Raw genomic sequence first — 16769 nt, forward strand, 5'->3', positions numbered from 1 at the left:
GGAAACTCTTCATAAAACTGGAAGTTATGTAAAATAATTGAGTTCTTGTATTCCAAGTTCTGTGATCAATCATTTACATACTCCACTGTGGGCACTTACTTCCACTGAAGAATTTTTAGCACTAGCAATAACCTCAGTGATGTGATTGCAGCAATCCTATTAGAGCAGTTCCTAATCTGAATTAAGAGCCAAGCCTCACAAAGCAAGAGTCACAAAAGAAATTGGACTGCTCTGGCCAGCAATCATCTTGAACTGTCTTTAGATTTCAGAACTCTAGAAAGCACCAGGATTGGAGAAAATATTTCACCAGAAGGGCTTGCCAGAAGAGCAGAAACACATGATAGAAATGGGGAAGATGAATTAACTCAAACCCTATACTTCTGTTGATTTCACAGAGAATTGCATATGAAGGCTTTAATGTGAATCTTCTTGTAGTTTTGGAGCCCATGTCAAAACCACAGGCTTTACACTCATGAGAAAAGATTTCAGATCTCCACAATGATTTCCAACGATTTTTTAGACTTTAGAAAAACAAAGCCAAAATTGCTCTTCTCCAAAAACAAAGTACATCTGTTTCAGTTTCAATCCAACCAAAGTCATGTCAAAAGGCATAAGAAAGATGGGCCTAGAGACAAAAAGAATGAAAAACAGGTACAACTGCTAAAATGGTGTTTAGCACATGAACATGCCCCGAAACTCCATGGACTGAACTCGGACTGAACTCAGACTGAACTGAGAAGATAAAAATGGTGTGTGACAGAAAGGCAGCCTCTGGTCTTCTACACTGCTCCAAGCTGGAGCTCTGAAACGAAGTTCCTCTAAAAAATACAAAGGTTGCATTGTGCTTTCTCCCACAACCAGAATGCCTTCAAGATGGAACTTGAAAGAAAAGTAAAATTGTGTTGTGAAAAGACACATTTTATCAAGAGGAAAGCAGTTTTCCATGGATTATGTTGAACTGTGGGAATAATTTACTACATAAAGAAGCCTTGCAATTTAATAGACAAGAATAATATTTTTTTTGACAGTCACATGTTACCTTAGAATTTCCTTTTGAGAAAAAGAATTGAACTTCCTATTCTCCTTATCATACTAATCAGGGGACAGGTAAGAATAAAGAAAGAGAATGGTGGTTTATCTGATACTATTTAAAACTCTCATTGCAGTACAGAATGGCAGCTGCACATGAAACCACTGCTTCCTGAAGTAAGTGAATGAGTCACAGAATACAGTGATTCACTGTTATTGTGCTGGGGTACCAGAAGAGACTGCAGAACATAAAATGCTTTTGGAACTGATTTAAAAAAAAGCTGATGCAATTTACTTTGTAACCTCCCTAATCAACTTAGTCAAAAAGCAGATGTAGATGTCTCTTCACAATGGCATAGAAGCATTTTCTGTTCGTGTTACCATTACATATGAAAGAGTATGAAAAGTAAAGATTAGAAGTTGCACTTCTTCACATCAAGGTGTGAGAAGCAAGAGAAGTGATTCTTGATTAGGAACTGATCATAAAATAACTATCTCCTTGAAAGGCAAGTAAAAAATAAGCCCTGGGAAAAAAAGAGTCTCTTGCTTTTCTATCCTATTACTGCTGAGACATTTTGTCAAGGGCACCACAACTGAGGCAAATAAATATTTTCTGCAGACTGAGACAGACACAGGCTAAGGGCTAAGTATATCTTTGGGCCACTGAGAGTCTTTCAATGGAATTTTGACTTCTATCCCAAAGAAGGATGTTGGAATTTACCTGCTGATAACAAAGAATGAACCTCAAGGTTTTCTGTTGCAAATATTTTGCAACCATTTTCTTAACCTTAACAGGGTTAAGAAACACTGTCCTTTGCTCAGGTTACATAAAGATAAGAAATACACAAGAGTGCCTTAAAGATATGTTTAGCCATTCTGAAGTGTGGTAGTCTCCAGAAGGATATCACAGCAGGAATGACAACAACACACCTTTGTTTCAAGACTACCATTCTTCTCATTTACTTTTTGATTTGGTCTTAGCAATCATTAGCAAATCATCAACCGAATCAAACTGAAACAGGGCAATTCCCAAAGAACTGGTAGTGGCAGACAACATGAAAAGGTGATACTGAGCTAAACAGATGCAATAAACCACATCTGACCTGGCCAGGGTTTCACAAGGAAAAAGGCATGGCAAAGCTTTCAATGTTCCTATTCCACATATGCAAAAAGTGTGGCAAAGAGGACCAGTGTGGGAATACAATGAGTACCCATACTTTGTGTACTGGGATCAGTGTTAAAAGATTGATTGATTGACTGATTACAAACACAGGGAGTTTGAACAGACAACAACCCAAAACCTTAGCTGAGAACTTGCAAAGTAATATGGCAGCATAGGAAATTTTAAAACGAAGTAATTCCACTTGCATATTAACAAAAGATTTTGATACTCTAATTTCACTAAATATAGCAGTTGTCATACCTTGGTCTTCATTATAATCTTCATGCACTCTATCCTCTGTTTAAAGAAAAAGAAAATGACCAGGAAAATTAATGGAATTTTAAGACAATAAAGACAAACAAAGAATACAATACAGTGTCAAGTTTATTCAGATTAAAAAAAAAAAGTTAAACTATAGTAATTCATACTGTAATAAAATTAATAAGAGTGCAAAGGTGAAGATTTCTAAAATATCCTGTGAGAAGAACTGACTGATCTTCTGGCATCAAAAGACAGACTCAAAAAGAAAGCAATATCAGCAGGCTTTCTTATGCAGTTTATAAATATTCATAAATATTTTGATTCTGAGCTATTTATAAATCATCTCTATATACAGCTAACTTCTACATTGTAATTTTAGCATCTACTTGTTATGGCTTACTTCCTTCTAAAAAACTTAGAAATACTACTTTCTTCTTGATATCACACTAACTGCAACATCTCTAGCATATTTAAGTTCTTTTTTATCCACAGAAACACTTCTATACAATTTAAAATACCAATATCCATTCTGGAAATTCAACCCTCAAAATATTATTCTGCCCATTTGGCTGACATTACAGAGAACTAGTACTCATGTAGGTTTTAGCATCATTTCCTTAGGAAGTTATTATGTCTACATTTTGAATTTACATTCTGAAAAAATACTACCTAGAAGCTCTAAAGTCTTGGGTGCTGTTTGTTGTTGTGGTTTGTTTTATTTGTCTGGGGGTGTTTTTTTATGTATTTGACTTGTCTTGGTTGGTGCTAAAATTCAATGAATCTTCAACAAAAAGAAAGAGGACTTTGGCTTGTACCTGCATAATGTTCCACAGCATCTTCTGGCATTACCTCAGAGTCACCTTAAATAGAAATATTTAATATTTTATATTCCAATTGAATTTTCATGCAACAGCTAAATAACATAAGAGAGCTTATAAAGGTCACATATTTAGCTCAAAAATGAAAGAATTAATTATACTGACTTAATACTACAATACTGTATTTGAAAGTGACAGCTGAATTATAAACCACATCCAGGAACTACACCGTAACACACAGAGCACAATAAATTTACACATATTTGTAGCTAGGCTTAAAGTTAAGAAGATAAATAGGTGTTGAATAATCAATCCATTGATTAGACTGGAAAACTCCTGATAGAACAAAATATTTATGTAAGTATTTTTAGATTGCATTCATAGAGTGTTATGGTCACAAATGTAATGGTAACATAGTGGCCTAAAAATTGGGCCTACTTGAAACTACCTAAAAACTGTTTGAAAATAAAACTGTGAAGAAACAGTCAATATGACACATCATTTCGTAGCACATTTCAAAAAGTATGATTATATTATCATTTGAAGTAATGACAATTTACGAACCTGGAGTGTCTGGATCACTTATTCTCTCTTCCAAATCTGGAACATAATCATCTAAGGCTGTAAATTAAGCATAAAACAAATAAATATCTTGAAATAAAAAATATAAAATATGTTTATTTAACTTGTATCCATGATGAGTCTGTTAATGGCTAAATGTATCTCCTTAGCTGTAAACTGAAAAACAAAAACTTTATCAACTGACACTTGCAATTTGACACATGGCAATCTAATGGAAGGTGTTAGGCCACTCCCTCTTCCTGCCTTCTGCTATACTCTGTAGGAAAACTAGAGCAACGAGAGCCATTAATCTCCATCAATATTTTCAAATATTTGTTTTAATATAAAAAATGCAAACATCATCTATCTTCAAAATTGCTACTAATGGCAATTTAAGGCTCACTTGGCGATGGATCTATAGAAGACAAGATATGAACCAGAAACTGACCTTGCAAAATATGTACTTTACTTCTGGCATGTCAGATTTAGAGCAATTTGCTTCCTTTCATTACCTAGCTAAATTTGGGGATTATTTTCCTCTACAACTACAATTCTTTTCAATGTTGTTATGACACATCTGAGAAAATGCTGTACTGAATTTATCCTTTTACTTTGGAATTATACTAGATTGGATTCTAAACCAGTAATCCCACACACAGTTTAGAATAAACAGTTTTAGCTGTATCAAACAAATAAAACCATTTTTCTGTCACATCTGTGACACCAAATACAACTGCAAAGTCTAGAGCTAACACTGAGTCAAACATAAGAAGCCTAGTACAAACAGAAGTCTAAGGTAAATGCAAGAGACTCTCCATACTGTAAAGAAACATTGTTAAAATCCTGAAGAAAATACTTATCAAACAGTAGGGAACCTGCAATATCCACTTAATGCTTCCTCATAATGGGAAAGATGAGCTAATGCCATTGTACATGATATCAAGCATAACATGAAGATGACTATAAGGTAATCAGATTAGTCCAAGCCAAATTTCAGAAACCCTTCAAGATGAATTAAGATATGCAGAAAGACAGAATAAGGATAGTTCAGAATTACATCCTTGGTGTTGACTCACTCTCTGGTAGCAGAGCCAGCCACAAAGAAACAAACAGTCCTGAAGGAAAGGTACAAAAAACCGGATGTTCCTAATGCCAAGAAAAATATAGTCTAGAAGAACCTTAGTATTATAGATTGTACAAAGACAATGTAAGCAATAAATCTCATTCTCACTTTTTTAGACTGTACACAGATCACTTGCCTACCCAGTCCCTAATCATACAAAACAGCCGGAAACACATAGAAAATAAAAAGTTTTTGCACCAATGAAAGAAAATTGTCCATACCTGTCACCTATTATTTGTACTAAAGATTTTCAATAGCAAGTATAATACAGTCATCCCAGAGAAAAATTCTTCAAGATAATAACAAATAGTTATTGAGAGAAAAGAAAACCCAAATTCAAAATTACATATTTCTAAACCAGACTAACATTTTCCATTTTTCTTTTTCATATAATTTCTTATATTGAGGCAGAAAACCATTATTACTGAGTATGGAAAAACAAAAAAATACCTGGAATTTCATATGATTCAGACTCCACTGCTCCAACATCATCCACCATAGAATCAGCATCTGAGAAACAAATACATTTGCATAAATTTTAACATTTTTAAATCAACAAACAATACCACAAATCCTCTAACAGACATTATGTAAGAACAGTAATATTTCTAAGTTGAAATTCTAAGCAAATTTCTCCTAATGGCAGCAGGATATGTATATATAGACTGAAAAAAAAGTTACTATTTTATTTATATACAATATTGAGAATGTGTATATATGAATATACACATTTCCTCAAAGAAAGAGAACTCTCCACAGAAATTTCTGAATAAATTGGAGGAAACAAGAATGTATTCATTTTGCCTTCTTAATTGCAAAAATTTAAAGTAAATGGAATTTGAATTTCTCCTCTAGTCTCCTACTTTGACTTGTGCTGTGGATGAGTAAGACACAGAGATATAATAGAGCCAGACTGAAGAGTTACTTTGGTTGTGAAGAAGGAATCTCAGTGCACTTCCAGCAATCAAAACTTTTAGATGACATCAATTACATGCATTTTATCAAAAGGTATCAAGAGGTATTAAAAGTAAAATTTTCAGCAGTACAAATAAAAAGCATTCAGAAAAATTTCTCCCTAGCTGGATTTAGATCATATGAATGTGCTTTAATATTTTGACTACAATTTTCATCATCCAGTCAATGACCCAAGGTGACAAGATATGAGCATCTTCTTTATATGATGTCTGCATCTCTGCAGGACTTAAATACGGTTAATGCTCTTAGGGAGCTATATTTGAATGAAAGAAGAATGAGAATAAAGTATAGAAAAAAAATGTGTTAATAAACTTTAAAATTTAGTTTAATAAACCATAAGGTCCAGAAGCATATTCCATACAGGTTTTACTGATGGGGGATGAACAGATTGAGAGCAGCCACACCAAGAAGCACTTGGGGGTGCTGGTAGATGAAAGACTGGACATGGAACAGCTCTTCAGAGGTGTGAGAAAAGGCTGAGAACTGGGGTTCAGCCTGGAGGAAAAAATGCTCTGGGGTGACCTAATAGCAGTCTTTCCGTACCTTAAGGGGACAAAGAAGCTGAAAAGGGACTTTTTACAAGGGCATGTAGTGATAAGAAACGGGTTTTGGCTTTAAGCCAAAAGGGGGCAGGTTTAGATTGGATATAAAAGAAAAATTCTTCACTATGAAGGTGATGAAGCACTGGATCATGTTGCCCAGAGAAGCTGTGAATGCCTCATCCCTGGAAGTGTTCAAGGCCAGGTTAGATGGGAGTTTGAATAATTTGGTCCTTCATGGCAGAAGCGTTAGAACTAGGTCATCCTTAAAGCCCCTTTCAACCAAAACCGCTCTGTATGATTATATTCATGCCTCTGCTGGGGAGACATGCATATCTGGAGCACAGATTAATTTTGTTAAGCCCATAGAGTAGTAATTAATAATATATGGTTACCTAAGTTTCAAAACAGATAGCATTAAAATATCCCATTTTGACTTAAAATATCTTTATTTGCTAAATAAAGCTGTTGTTCACACTTGCTAAGGCTCTATTTTAAGTAGTAATCACAAGTCCAGGTTTTAATGAGACATATTTTCATTTGTCTGGGTTATGTTTTCTTTTGTAAATTTGTTTTTAACTGTATTTAGTTATTCAGATACCTTTCTGAACTGAGTCTGGTGTCTCATATGCTTCCGGAATTTCATTCTCAAATTCTCTGAGCATGTCATCTGTTGCAGGAACTTCTAAAGTTTCATCACGTATTTCTTCCTTTACTTGCCACTGGTCATTTACACTTTCATCTACATCTTCATGTCTCTCTCCTAATCAATAATGCAGATTGTTAGTGAATAAATTTTCTTTGGTATATTCTATTACCTGCAAATATTCAGCCCTCAGTACAGCCCCTTTGTTTTCCAGCTAGTCTCCAAAGGGAATGGGGAGTGACAGAAAACTTATCTGCACAGTCCATTATTACAGACCCAACTTGCCAGGACCTTCTTTGCTCACAGTAAAGGCCAACTCTGCTCTGTCCACTCTTGCCTTCTACACAGTGTTCTGAGGAAGCTTTTGTTAAAGGACTGATTTGAGCTATTACTGCTAAACAAGTCTGGATAAGAAGACACAGTTTTAGGATTTGGTGACTGAACTTTCTGAATTTTCTTGAAAATGACAAATGAGTTGATGAATGTTTTGTGCAGGCAAAAGTACTTTAAGTGCATACCAAAATCAGACTCTGAGATTCATTTAACCTATGGCAGTATTTATAAACTCTTCAGTGATTTCTAAATGTCAATGCATTACCAGGCTGGGAATGGAGAGCTTCATGAAGAACGGATTGAATTTCCTCTTCCACTTCTACGTCAGCAATCTTGCGCTCTAAAAGGATTATAAATTGCAGTGAAGGTAAGTGAAAAAGGCAAAATCTAAACATTAACTCAAGGCTTGCAGCTTTTAGTAGGCTCCATAATGTTCTTAATCCCTTTCACAAAGTTCCCTAGAGACTGACCTGGTGAACCTCTGCAATTCATGCAATTAGAAAAACAATTTTGTCTTGCTTCCTCTCTAATATAGAAAGTATTGCAACAATCACATCAGATTTCTCCATCTGAAGATGAATTGGAAGAATTTATCCACACCTCATTTTTTGCATATATATTTTTTCCAGGGGTAGTAACAGCTTCAGGTAACTATTTAAACCATGAACTCTCTTCTAAGAAATTAATTTACTAACACTTTCATCCATTATCTTCCTACAATTTAAGCTGCAGCACTAGCAAGTCATATTTGACAACAAAATGTGACTTGCAGAAGTAGGGTTCTGTCGACTTCATAAACAGGGAAAAATAGATATTAACATTACAATATCAAGGTCTTGCTCCACTACAAATTGCCAGGAGAAATCACAAACAGGTTTAATGAACAAGTGATTGCCATCTAACACACCAGCCCAGGACATAATGGGAATTTGTATGAAGTGTTATCTTCATATAAATGTAATGAAATTAACATTGAGGAAACCCTACAATGACACATCTGACAAAAAACCCCTCTAAACCAGATTACAGCTGCATTTTTAAATATGGATTCAAAATGGTACCAGTTATGAAAAACGGTCCCACAAAAACCACACACACACAAAACTCACCCAATCAAGAAACATATTGATGTATTTTATGAATGGTATCTAAGAAAAGTAATGCAAGTCTTTTAAAACAAAATCTATATTCCATAGATTCCACTAGCCATATGCTCTGTATTTGTATGTTTATGTGTTAGGTTCACATAAACATCACATAGGATAAGCCTCTTCAATAAACAAGAAAAAACACTCTCTGAATAACACTAATGCAAATCACATATGTGAAATGTGACACATAAAACATTTTTTCTTCAATCCCTCTAAATTCTAATATATCCTACTAATAGTATAGGACTTTAAAAATATTTAAATTATTTTTTTAACAGTAGGATTTACAACAGTATTCACTGTATTTATTATATACTAGTAGTTTTAGTGGAAAAGTGAGTACTTTATTATCTTATTAAGTTGGTTGTTGAGAGGGTTTTGTTCATTTTTTAAGGTGAAGAATCTGCTGCTATTCTGGTTGGATATACTGCTGGAAATCACTCTAAACCACAAGAATACATCATCAGAAAGTTATTCTGATGTGATAGAGCTACAATGGTAACCATGAAATTTTTCACTTTTCATGGTCAGTGAAGTTATACAAAGTTATAAACAGTGATTCCTGATTAATAAACTTCAGTAGATAAGCAACACAAAATCTATGAGTGAGTCTGCATGTTAATGACACAGAATTATAATTCAAATGAAGCATCATGTCTTGTGTTTCACCTACAATTCACAAAAGGTCTTACCTGATTCGACATTTTCAGCAGGCTGGACAGACTCCTCAGATTCTGGTGATGCTGGCTGTGCTGGGACAGATCTTTCTTTAAGGCCTGCATTTTTCAGTTATAAAGTTAACTTTATGCCCTTTTTGAACTGATTCACTTATAAAACAAGAAAGTTCTTTTAATTAAATTAACTGATGTTACACTCTCCAAAAATGCATTTGAACATTCACAATTACAGGGCTGTCATAATATACAGTGATATATCTAAAAACTAAAGTGTACTCAGGTAGTAAACAAAGATGTTTGGAAGACAAACATACAATGAGGAGGTAAAAAGGGACAGAAATTTAAGCACTTGCCTTTATTTCAAAGTAACTGAACAAATGACTATGGTATTCTCAACATCTATTCAGCATCCAGTAAAAAAATAGGCAGCAAATTTTTCTCTCTGTTTTCAATTTGGGCAAAAATGGTTTCATATGATCAATTATATGGGTTCTATGAAGAACTCATTTAAACTTTGTGAAAAGGTACACAGAATAAGAAGAGTTATTTTAAATTCATGTGTTACATCTTAGAAGACCTGATTAAGATTAGTTTGTTTTGACAACTAAGTGACTATAGAAAAAGCATGAGTGATGGAATTTTACTACTAAGATCCTGACTATCTATATCACAGTATCCTTCTAGATCAAAACAATTAAAAGAAAGCAATCAATAAATTTAATTACCATCATCATGGCAGGAGATAAACATTCAACTGTGACAGATCATGTCACATCTTTAGGCACAGTATGCTCAAGAATGTGTTGGTATTAGGCTTATTTTCCTCTCAACTCTCCTTTAGGAGGGTTCAAGCAAGACTTACACAAAAGGTTCAGACTGGATATAAGAAAAACTCACAAAAAACCCACAATCCTCCACCCCTACGAGGGCAGTGAAACTGGTGGAAAAGACTGCACAGAGAGGCTGAGTATTCCCATCCTAGGAGGTTTGAAAGACCACACTGAAAAATGGCCAGAGCAACCTGGTCATTCCTCTGAAACGACCCTGTTTTGAGTAGGATGTTGAAATAAGGATCTCCCAAAGTCCCTTCCAAATGGCATTTGCCTATAATCCTACATCCAAGGTCAATAAAGGTAAGACTCTCTTCACAACACACGCCACTGCCCAAAGCAAACTAGTTCTTCAACAGCTGTATACATGGAAATCAATAGAAAAGATAGTATGCAAGAAAGCAGTGGCTAAACTAAAATGAACACTCCTGTAGTACTAGCAATCTTGTAAAAGCAACTCTTAAGTTACTTTTACATAAATATTATATTTCAAGTAAGTACAACTAAAAAAAAAAAAAAATTACTACATTTCTATTGGAGTCAAACATATCTCAATGCAAATTGGACTAGTATGTCTCAAACCGAATTTGTGTAGACTAGAGAGATATTATTTTATGTATTGTGAGAAAAACATGTATTTATTTCAAGTAATGGTTACAGGATAACAGAATTAAATCTATCTTTTTATATTATTTAAATTTAAATTATTTGAACAGAGGTAGTTAGGCTGTATCCAAAAGTAGTGTAACTAAGAGTTCACCACTTTGGAGTCAAAACAAGAAGCTAGAAGAAAAATTCCAAATTTACACTTAGTTTTTGGCCAATTTTCTTCTGTCATTAAAAAACCACCCACCTAGAATATTAAAAGATATTATTAAGAAATTAATTTTTTCCTGTAGGAATATTAATGGCTACAAGAATAAGAAATTACTTCCTTCTACAATCATCTTAGGATGGAGACAAAACCAGTAAGTCACATTAACCACTCTCACACTTTGGAATCCATAAGCATGGAAACAGCTACCTTGCTTTCACAAACATAGTTCAGTTACTTTACACAAACACTGCTTTAAATAAGTCTTCAAATCCTCAATAACCTACATGTTCAGTTCCAGACAACCACATACTCTGCTTCATGAACAATAAATGAATTCAAATTATTTCAAAAGACAGCCAATATTCGACACTCAACGAATGCTATGGGTATTTAACAGGAAAGAAGGAACCAACAACAATGTGTCTTTGTTTCACTTGCACATTTCTCTACCTCACCTTCAAGTTTTTTATACACATCTATCATGTTTAACACTGATTTCTATTCAATCTTGTCAAGTATGTAATATACTAAATCATTTACTTCTTGTAAGATACTATTTTCTCTATTCTCTTTATTAAAATCGCATTTAGCTTTTACTACTCCGGCAAAGTTTTTGTGGTAACTTGTTGCATTAAGTTTATTGACAATAATATTTCACAGAGATACACAACAACACAACAGATCTCTGGGACAAAAGTACTTTATTTTGTGGCTGTCTGCATAGCCTGGAGTGCTGCTCAAATAGAATTTTCTTTGGAAAGGAAAAAAAATAAAACAACCCAACCTTTCCAGAACCCCATAAACTTTGGGTCATAGATACAACTCATTTCAAATTTCACTCCCACACAGTTACAAGTTCTGACACATTACGGCAGAAAATAAAAAGTGATGTGCACTATACCATTGTGCCACCATCCTTGAGAGGTGTGATTTGAATGCTTCTCTGGTAAAATATGCATTTTAACACTTACCAGAGCAAAGTTGAATAAATATATCTATCATCACCAAAACCTAACAGAGAATGTTCATTATGGAAGTGCATTTATTAGATTGTCATTCTTTCATATTTTTTGCTAGACACTGTAACACTCACAATGCATGTCTCTTCCTCTTCATGAATTTATAAATATTTAGAAAATACCTCAGAATAGATCATCTCTGGTAATGATCACAGCCAGAATCTTAGGATATTGTACTGTTTTCTATAGCTTAAATTTGAAATATTTTTCATAACTATTTGAATATTTAACTTTCTCTAGAAAAAAACAACAAATCATCTTTAACCTTATTATCACATAACTCTAGGGATCAAAGCATGATGCAGACATATGTATGGAACGGCTGAGGTAAGTGTATTGTCAACTGTTATACACAAAATTTTAGCAAAACCACAAGCAGAAATAACCTTCAGGATTTCAATCTTAAATTACCATCCACATGCATATATACACTCCTTCTGAATTTCATTCCTTCGTATTGCTTTCTTGAAACTAATGCTGCACTTTATCAAGAATCAATCATAAACTTCCATCACAATTTTTTTTCTGAATCTTGTGTTATTATATTGTGCAATTCCATGCAATATACTTGCTTTCAAATTTACTTGGAAAATATTAATTTCTAAATAAACTTGAAAGCAACCATAGATTCAATAATATTTTCAAATCTCTCTATTATCTCTGCAGAAATGTTTTGCAACTTTGCTTATTCTAATGAGACTGCTGGATAAATCCTTCCTTGATGCTAAAAATACAGAAGCTGTAAGAACAAGCTAATACAAGATTTTGCTTATAGAAACATCAAGCACTTGAAAGTGTTGAAGATAATAGCTGCAAAACTATATAAGCTGTTCTCTAAACAAGTTCAACCAGAATAGAGTAGTACTAGCATATCACATCTTAAATGTAATTGCAATACAACAATACTTGTCAATGATGAAATAGGTGGCCTAATTTTCAGCAGTATTCATTACCAAAAGGTTGTCAAACTTGGAAAAAAATCAGGACACGGTTAAAAAAAGTGATAATGAATCAAGCTTTCCAATACAAATATAGAGAAATAAAATAAATAAATAGGGAATGGAAGAAAACCAGAAACATACTGTCATGAGATCAAAAGACAAAAATGCAGGACCATTTTCATTGAGTATACCCTGGTGTCTCATGATAAAGTGCAACACTCAAGTTGCTTTGACTATTTGTATACAAAATAGTTTTCTCAGGAAAAAAGTTTCCTTAGAGAAAAATTTTGGCAGAGAATAAGTTACGCTTATCTGTTTAGTTCCTATGACACTACAGTCCATTAATGCTCCTCTTGGTTGTTTCTGTGAAATATTTCTATTTTATGAGTTTCCACTACATGTGTCCAGATAAGCCTGTTAGTATTGCTTTTAAACTTGCATTTCATATAGAAAATTAGAGTTTCATCTCCATATTAAGCAAACACAAGTAAAGAAGGAAGGAGGAAAAACCAATCACAAAAATTCAAACCCATATTAAGAATAGACTTGAAGTAACTGGCATCAATTTCACATTTGGATGTTTTCAATACACATTGGTAGCCAGGCACATTAACATATGTACATATTTGAGTTTCACACGATGCTTCTGCTTTACGTTTATAATACCAGTAAACACTGAACAGTTTTTAAAAAAATATTATATATAGCCTTTGTTCATACTTATTTCTACCAAATGTTATTTTCTTATTGCCATATTTACCACATTCATATAAATATGCTGAATTTTACATTCTTGAGATCTGTTCCTCATTAGCAGAACAGGAACTCCTGTTTATTTCTTTTCTTTCTTGTCTTCCTTGGATTGGTTTTTAACCAGCTTTTTTGTTTCTTTGTCTTTTCCCACCTGAACAGTGCCATCCTTTTCACTGGCTGACTTTTTTGCAGTCTCCTTGGATTTTATACTTTTGTCTGTGCCTTTTTCCTTTCCTCTGTCTTTTTTAGCCTTGTCAGAATCTTTCTTTAATTTATTCATATCAACAGCTTTCTTGTCCTTTCGATCAGTAGCATCTTTTCCTTTCCTGGTTTTCTTTTTGTCTTCTTCATTTTCCTTCTTCTTTGATTCCTGCTTCTCCCTTAATTTCTTGAGTGATTCTTTAATAGCTTCTTTTTAGTTTTTCATTTAAAAAAGAGGAAATGTTCAATAAGAGAACCATTCTTAGGCCAAAAAACATCTTATGAACAACCATGTAAAAGCTTTGATCAAATTCTTATTTAATGTTTGTTAGATTTAAACTTGTATAATTAACTCCTAAGCTTTAAGCAATTTAAACAAATTAGTTTTGACTTTTAGGAACATCTCACACCATGCAGCCAGCAAATAATCTTGGCTTGCACTGCAGCTGCATCCAAATGAAGCGTTAATCTAGAGAAAACCATGCCTCTATTATCTTACTGCTAACTTCTGCAGAATGCTAAAACAACTTTTCCCTGTGACTGTGAAAATCACAATAAATTTTGAACTTTTGACAATAGCATAACAGTTGTAAACATTATTACACAAATTTATAATACAATGTTTTGCTCATATTTACTTCATATTAAGCAAAGACTTAAAAAAAGTAACTGAAGTACGTATTGAGAAGGACAAGTAAGAAACAGCAGGGTCCTGATGAACTACATCAAGTCTAAAAAAAGTTAACTGAGTTAGACTAAACTCAGTGAAATCAAAGCAATAATTTTAAATTGGTTCTTACAACTTTGCTTTTCAGTTATCAGTAATATTTTTTTCTTTGTTTTACTTTTGGAGTTGTGTCTCTTGTGCCTCTTTTCTCTACTTCAACTCACATTTGGCTGTGACGAGATATACAGATAATATGCCGTGAGAACAATCAGAACAGAATCATTGAAATTTATATTCAATATGTTTAATCTTCAATATTTACTTCCATTTTGCCATAGTTTTGAAAATATTTGTTAGTACAGTAGAATTCTCCAAAATAAGGAATTTTTAGGTGAATAAAATACAGAGATTTTTCCATTAATCTGTACGCAATATTTGCATTTAATTTTGAAATGAATACTCCCACATTATTAAGAAAGTGATAATGACTTTTACATATACACAACTCCATTTTTATTCAGACTTTTGAGAGAAACTGCAGTCTGTTGAGGCAAAAAAACAGGTCTGCCTCTATCAGCTGTGTACCATTTCTGTGAACAATTCAATTACACAGCTCAGTCTAAAAGGAATGACATCATATTTCCTTCCAAACGTTTTTTGACATAAAACATTTGAAACATGCCATTTCTTTATTCTCATATCAAACACTGAAAAATAATGCAAAAATCAGGAAAGAATTGCTAAGTGACATTTATTACATTATGGGAAATGTGCTGTTTACAACGAAGTTATACCAAGCACAATGTGGAACAAATGCTAAGCAATTTCAACTTGATGCAAGATATTGAGAAAAGTCACACTGAAATGAGCAGCAAGCTTTCCTTAGCAAATACACTTTTTTTCTCATGAAGGTTTGTATGGTGAAAAGCATAAATTTTTCATATACTGCTAGAAAAAAGCACTTTACAGTCTGTCATTAATGTAACATAGAGACTGTTTCCATAGCCTCATGCTGCCATGAGAGACAACCATGCAGATAATAAAAAGCTAAGCACCTGAAGTACATCTGGTGCTTTGGTGTTTGCTGAGGTTAATTAGCTTTTTTTGTCTTTAACACTATGACTTGTTCATACAGCAATGTAATTATAAATACATATATGGTATAATTTGGTTGCAAGCTATCCCATGCTATGCTTTTAGAAAATATTGCAATCAATCCTGCAAATAATATTAAAGGGGAAGTTATTGAACGTAGCCTAAATATCAACTCCCAAAGCAAAAAAAAAAAAAAAAAAAAGATGGAACTATTAAAGTACAGCCTTAGAAGAATTAAGGTACTTGAGTTCAATTACAATATAGTAATAGTATCAAGAATTCATGGAAGATAATGAAGAGGGTTTCACACAGAGCAAAATCTTACTTAAAAACATGCAGAATATCACGTTATCATAAACTACTTACAATCCAAACAAGACATCTGTTGTAAAAAATAGCCACACAAATGAAATATAATCTCTAGTTAGGAAAGCTCTCACATTGCCATGAAATTTCAATCAGTAGTAAAAACAAATACTGAAAAATTGCAAGAACAATAGTTTACTGCACCATTAGAAAATATTTAGCCAACATATAACTAGTATTAGTAAACAAAACCCACAGCTGGTCTTTGTAATGCACATGCATTTCATACATCATTATCTGCATAAAGTTCTGCATGAAAAAGAACATTAAAAATACCTTTGAGTTTAGGTTTTTTCTTGGCTACCCCTCCTGGCTCCTCACCTAATTAGTTGCAAAATGGAAATAGGTTATGAAGATATTTGTGATGTTTAATAAACTTGACATGAAATTTCCCAACCTGCCATGCTATGTAAAAAGTTAATTTTACACAGCACACTACAATGCTATGGAAAAATACAAAGCATTAACTTATTAAGAATAAACAACTTCAGTTGCAGGACCATCACAGGTACTGATATGAAAGGCAAAGTAATCACAGAAAAATACCACATTACCAGATGCATTCTACCTGTGAAGCATCTTGGAGATTGCTCAGTTCTCTCCAGACAAGTGCTGCCACATAAATATAACCAACACCCCCCTCTGACTTCTCTGCAAAGTATTTGTCAGTTCCCTCTCAAGCACACTAATTTATGTTTCTATAAAATTTTATAAATATTTTATAAATATATTAACTCAAAAGGCCTTCAAGTAAACAGGTATTGCGGAGTATATAAATTGACTGTTTTCTTACAATAAATTACAA

General features: G+C 33.4%; 1 protein-coding gene across 8 annotated transcripts in view; it reads right to left on the bottom strand.

Annotated features, from left to right (window-relative positions):
• Window positions 1-16769, bottom strand: part of ASPH (aspartate beta-hydroxylase) — a 120443-nt gene that overhangs the window by 72512 nt on the left and 31162 nt on the right. For 7 of the 8 annotated variants that reach the window (XM_058833811.1, XM_058833809.1, XM_058833807.1 and 4 more), the window contains 7 exons: window positions 9291-9374; window positions 7713-7787; window positions 7070-7231; window positions 5405-5464; window positions 3835-3891; window positions 3268-3312; window positions 2453-2488 (listed from right to left, as the gene is read on the bottom strand). In XM_058833811.1, the coding sequence (XP_058689794.1) occupies window positions 2453-2488; window positions 3268-3312; window positions 3835-3891; window positions 5405-5464; window positions 7070-7231; window positions 7713-7787; window positions 9291-9374 (519 nt within the window). The remainder of the gene's footprint in view (window positions 1-2452; window positions 2489-3267; window positions 3313-3834; window positions 3892-5404; window positions 5465-7069; window positions 7232-7712; window positions 7788-9290; window positions 9375-16769) is intronic. The other variant, XM_058833813.1, reaches the window with a different exon arrangement.

This window comes from Poecile atricapillus, chromosome 2, assembly GCF_030490865.1.
Source record: "Poecile atricapillus isolate bPoeAtr1 chromosome 2, bPoeAtr1.hap1, whole genome shotgun sequence".
In the NCBI taxonomy this organism is placed as follows: Eukaryota; Metazoa; Chordata; class Aves; order Passeriformes; family Paridae; genus Poecile; species Poecile atricapillus.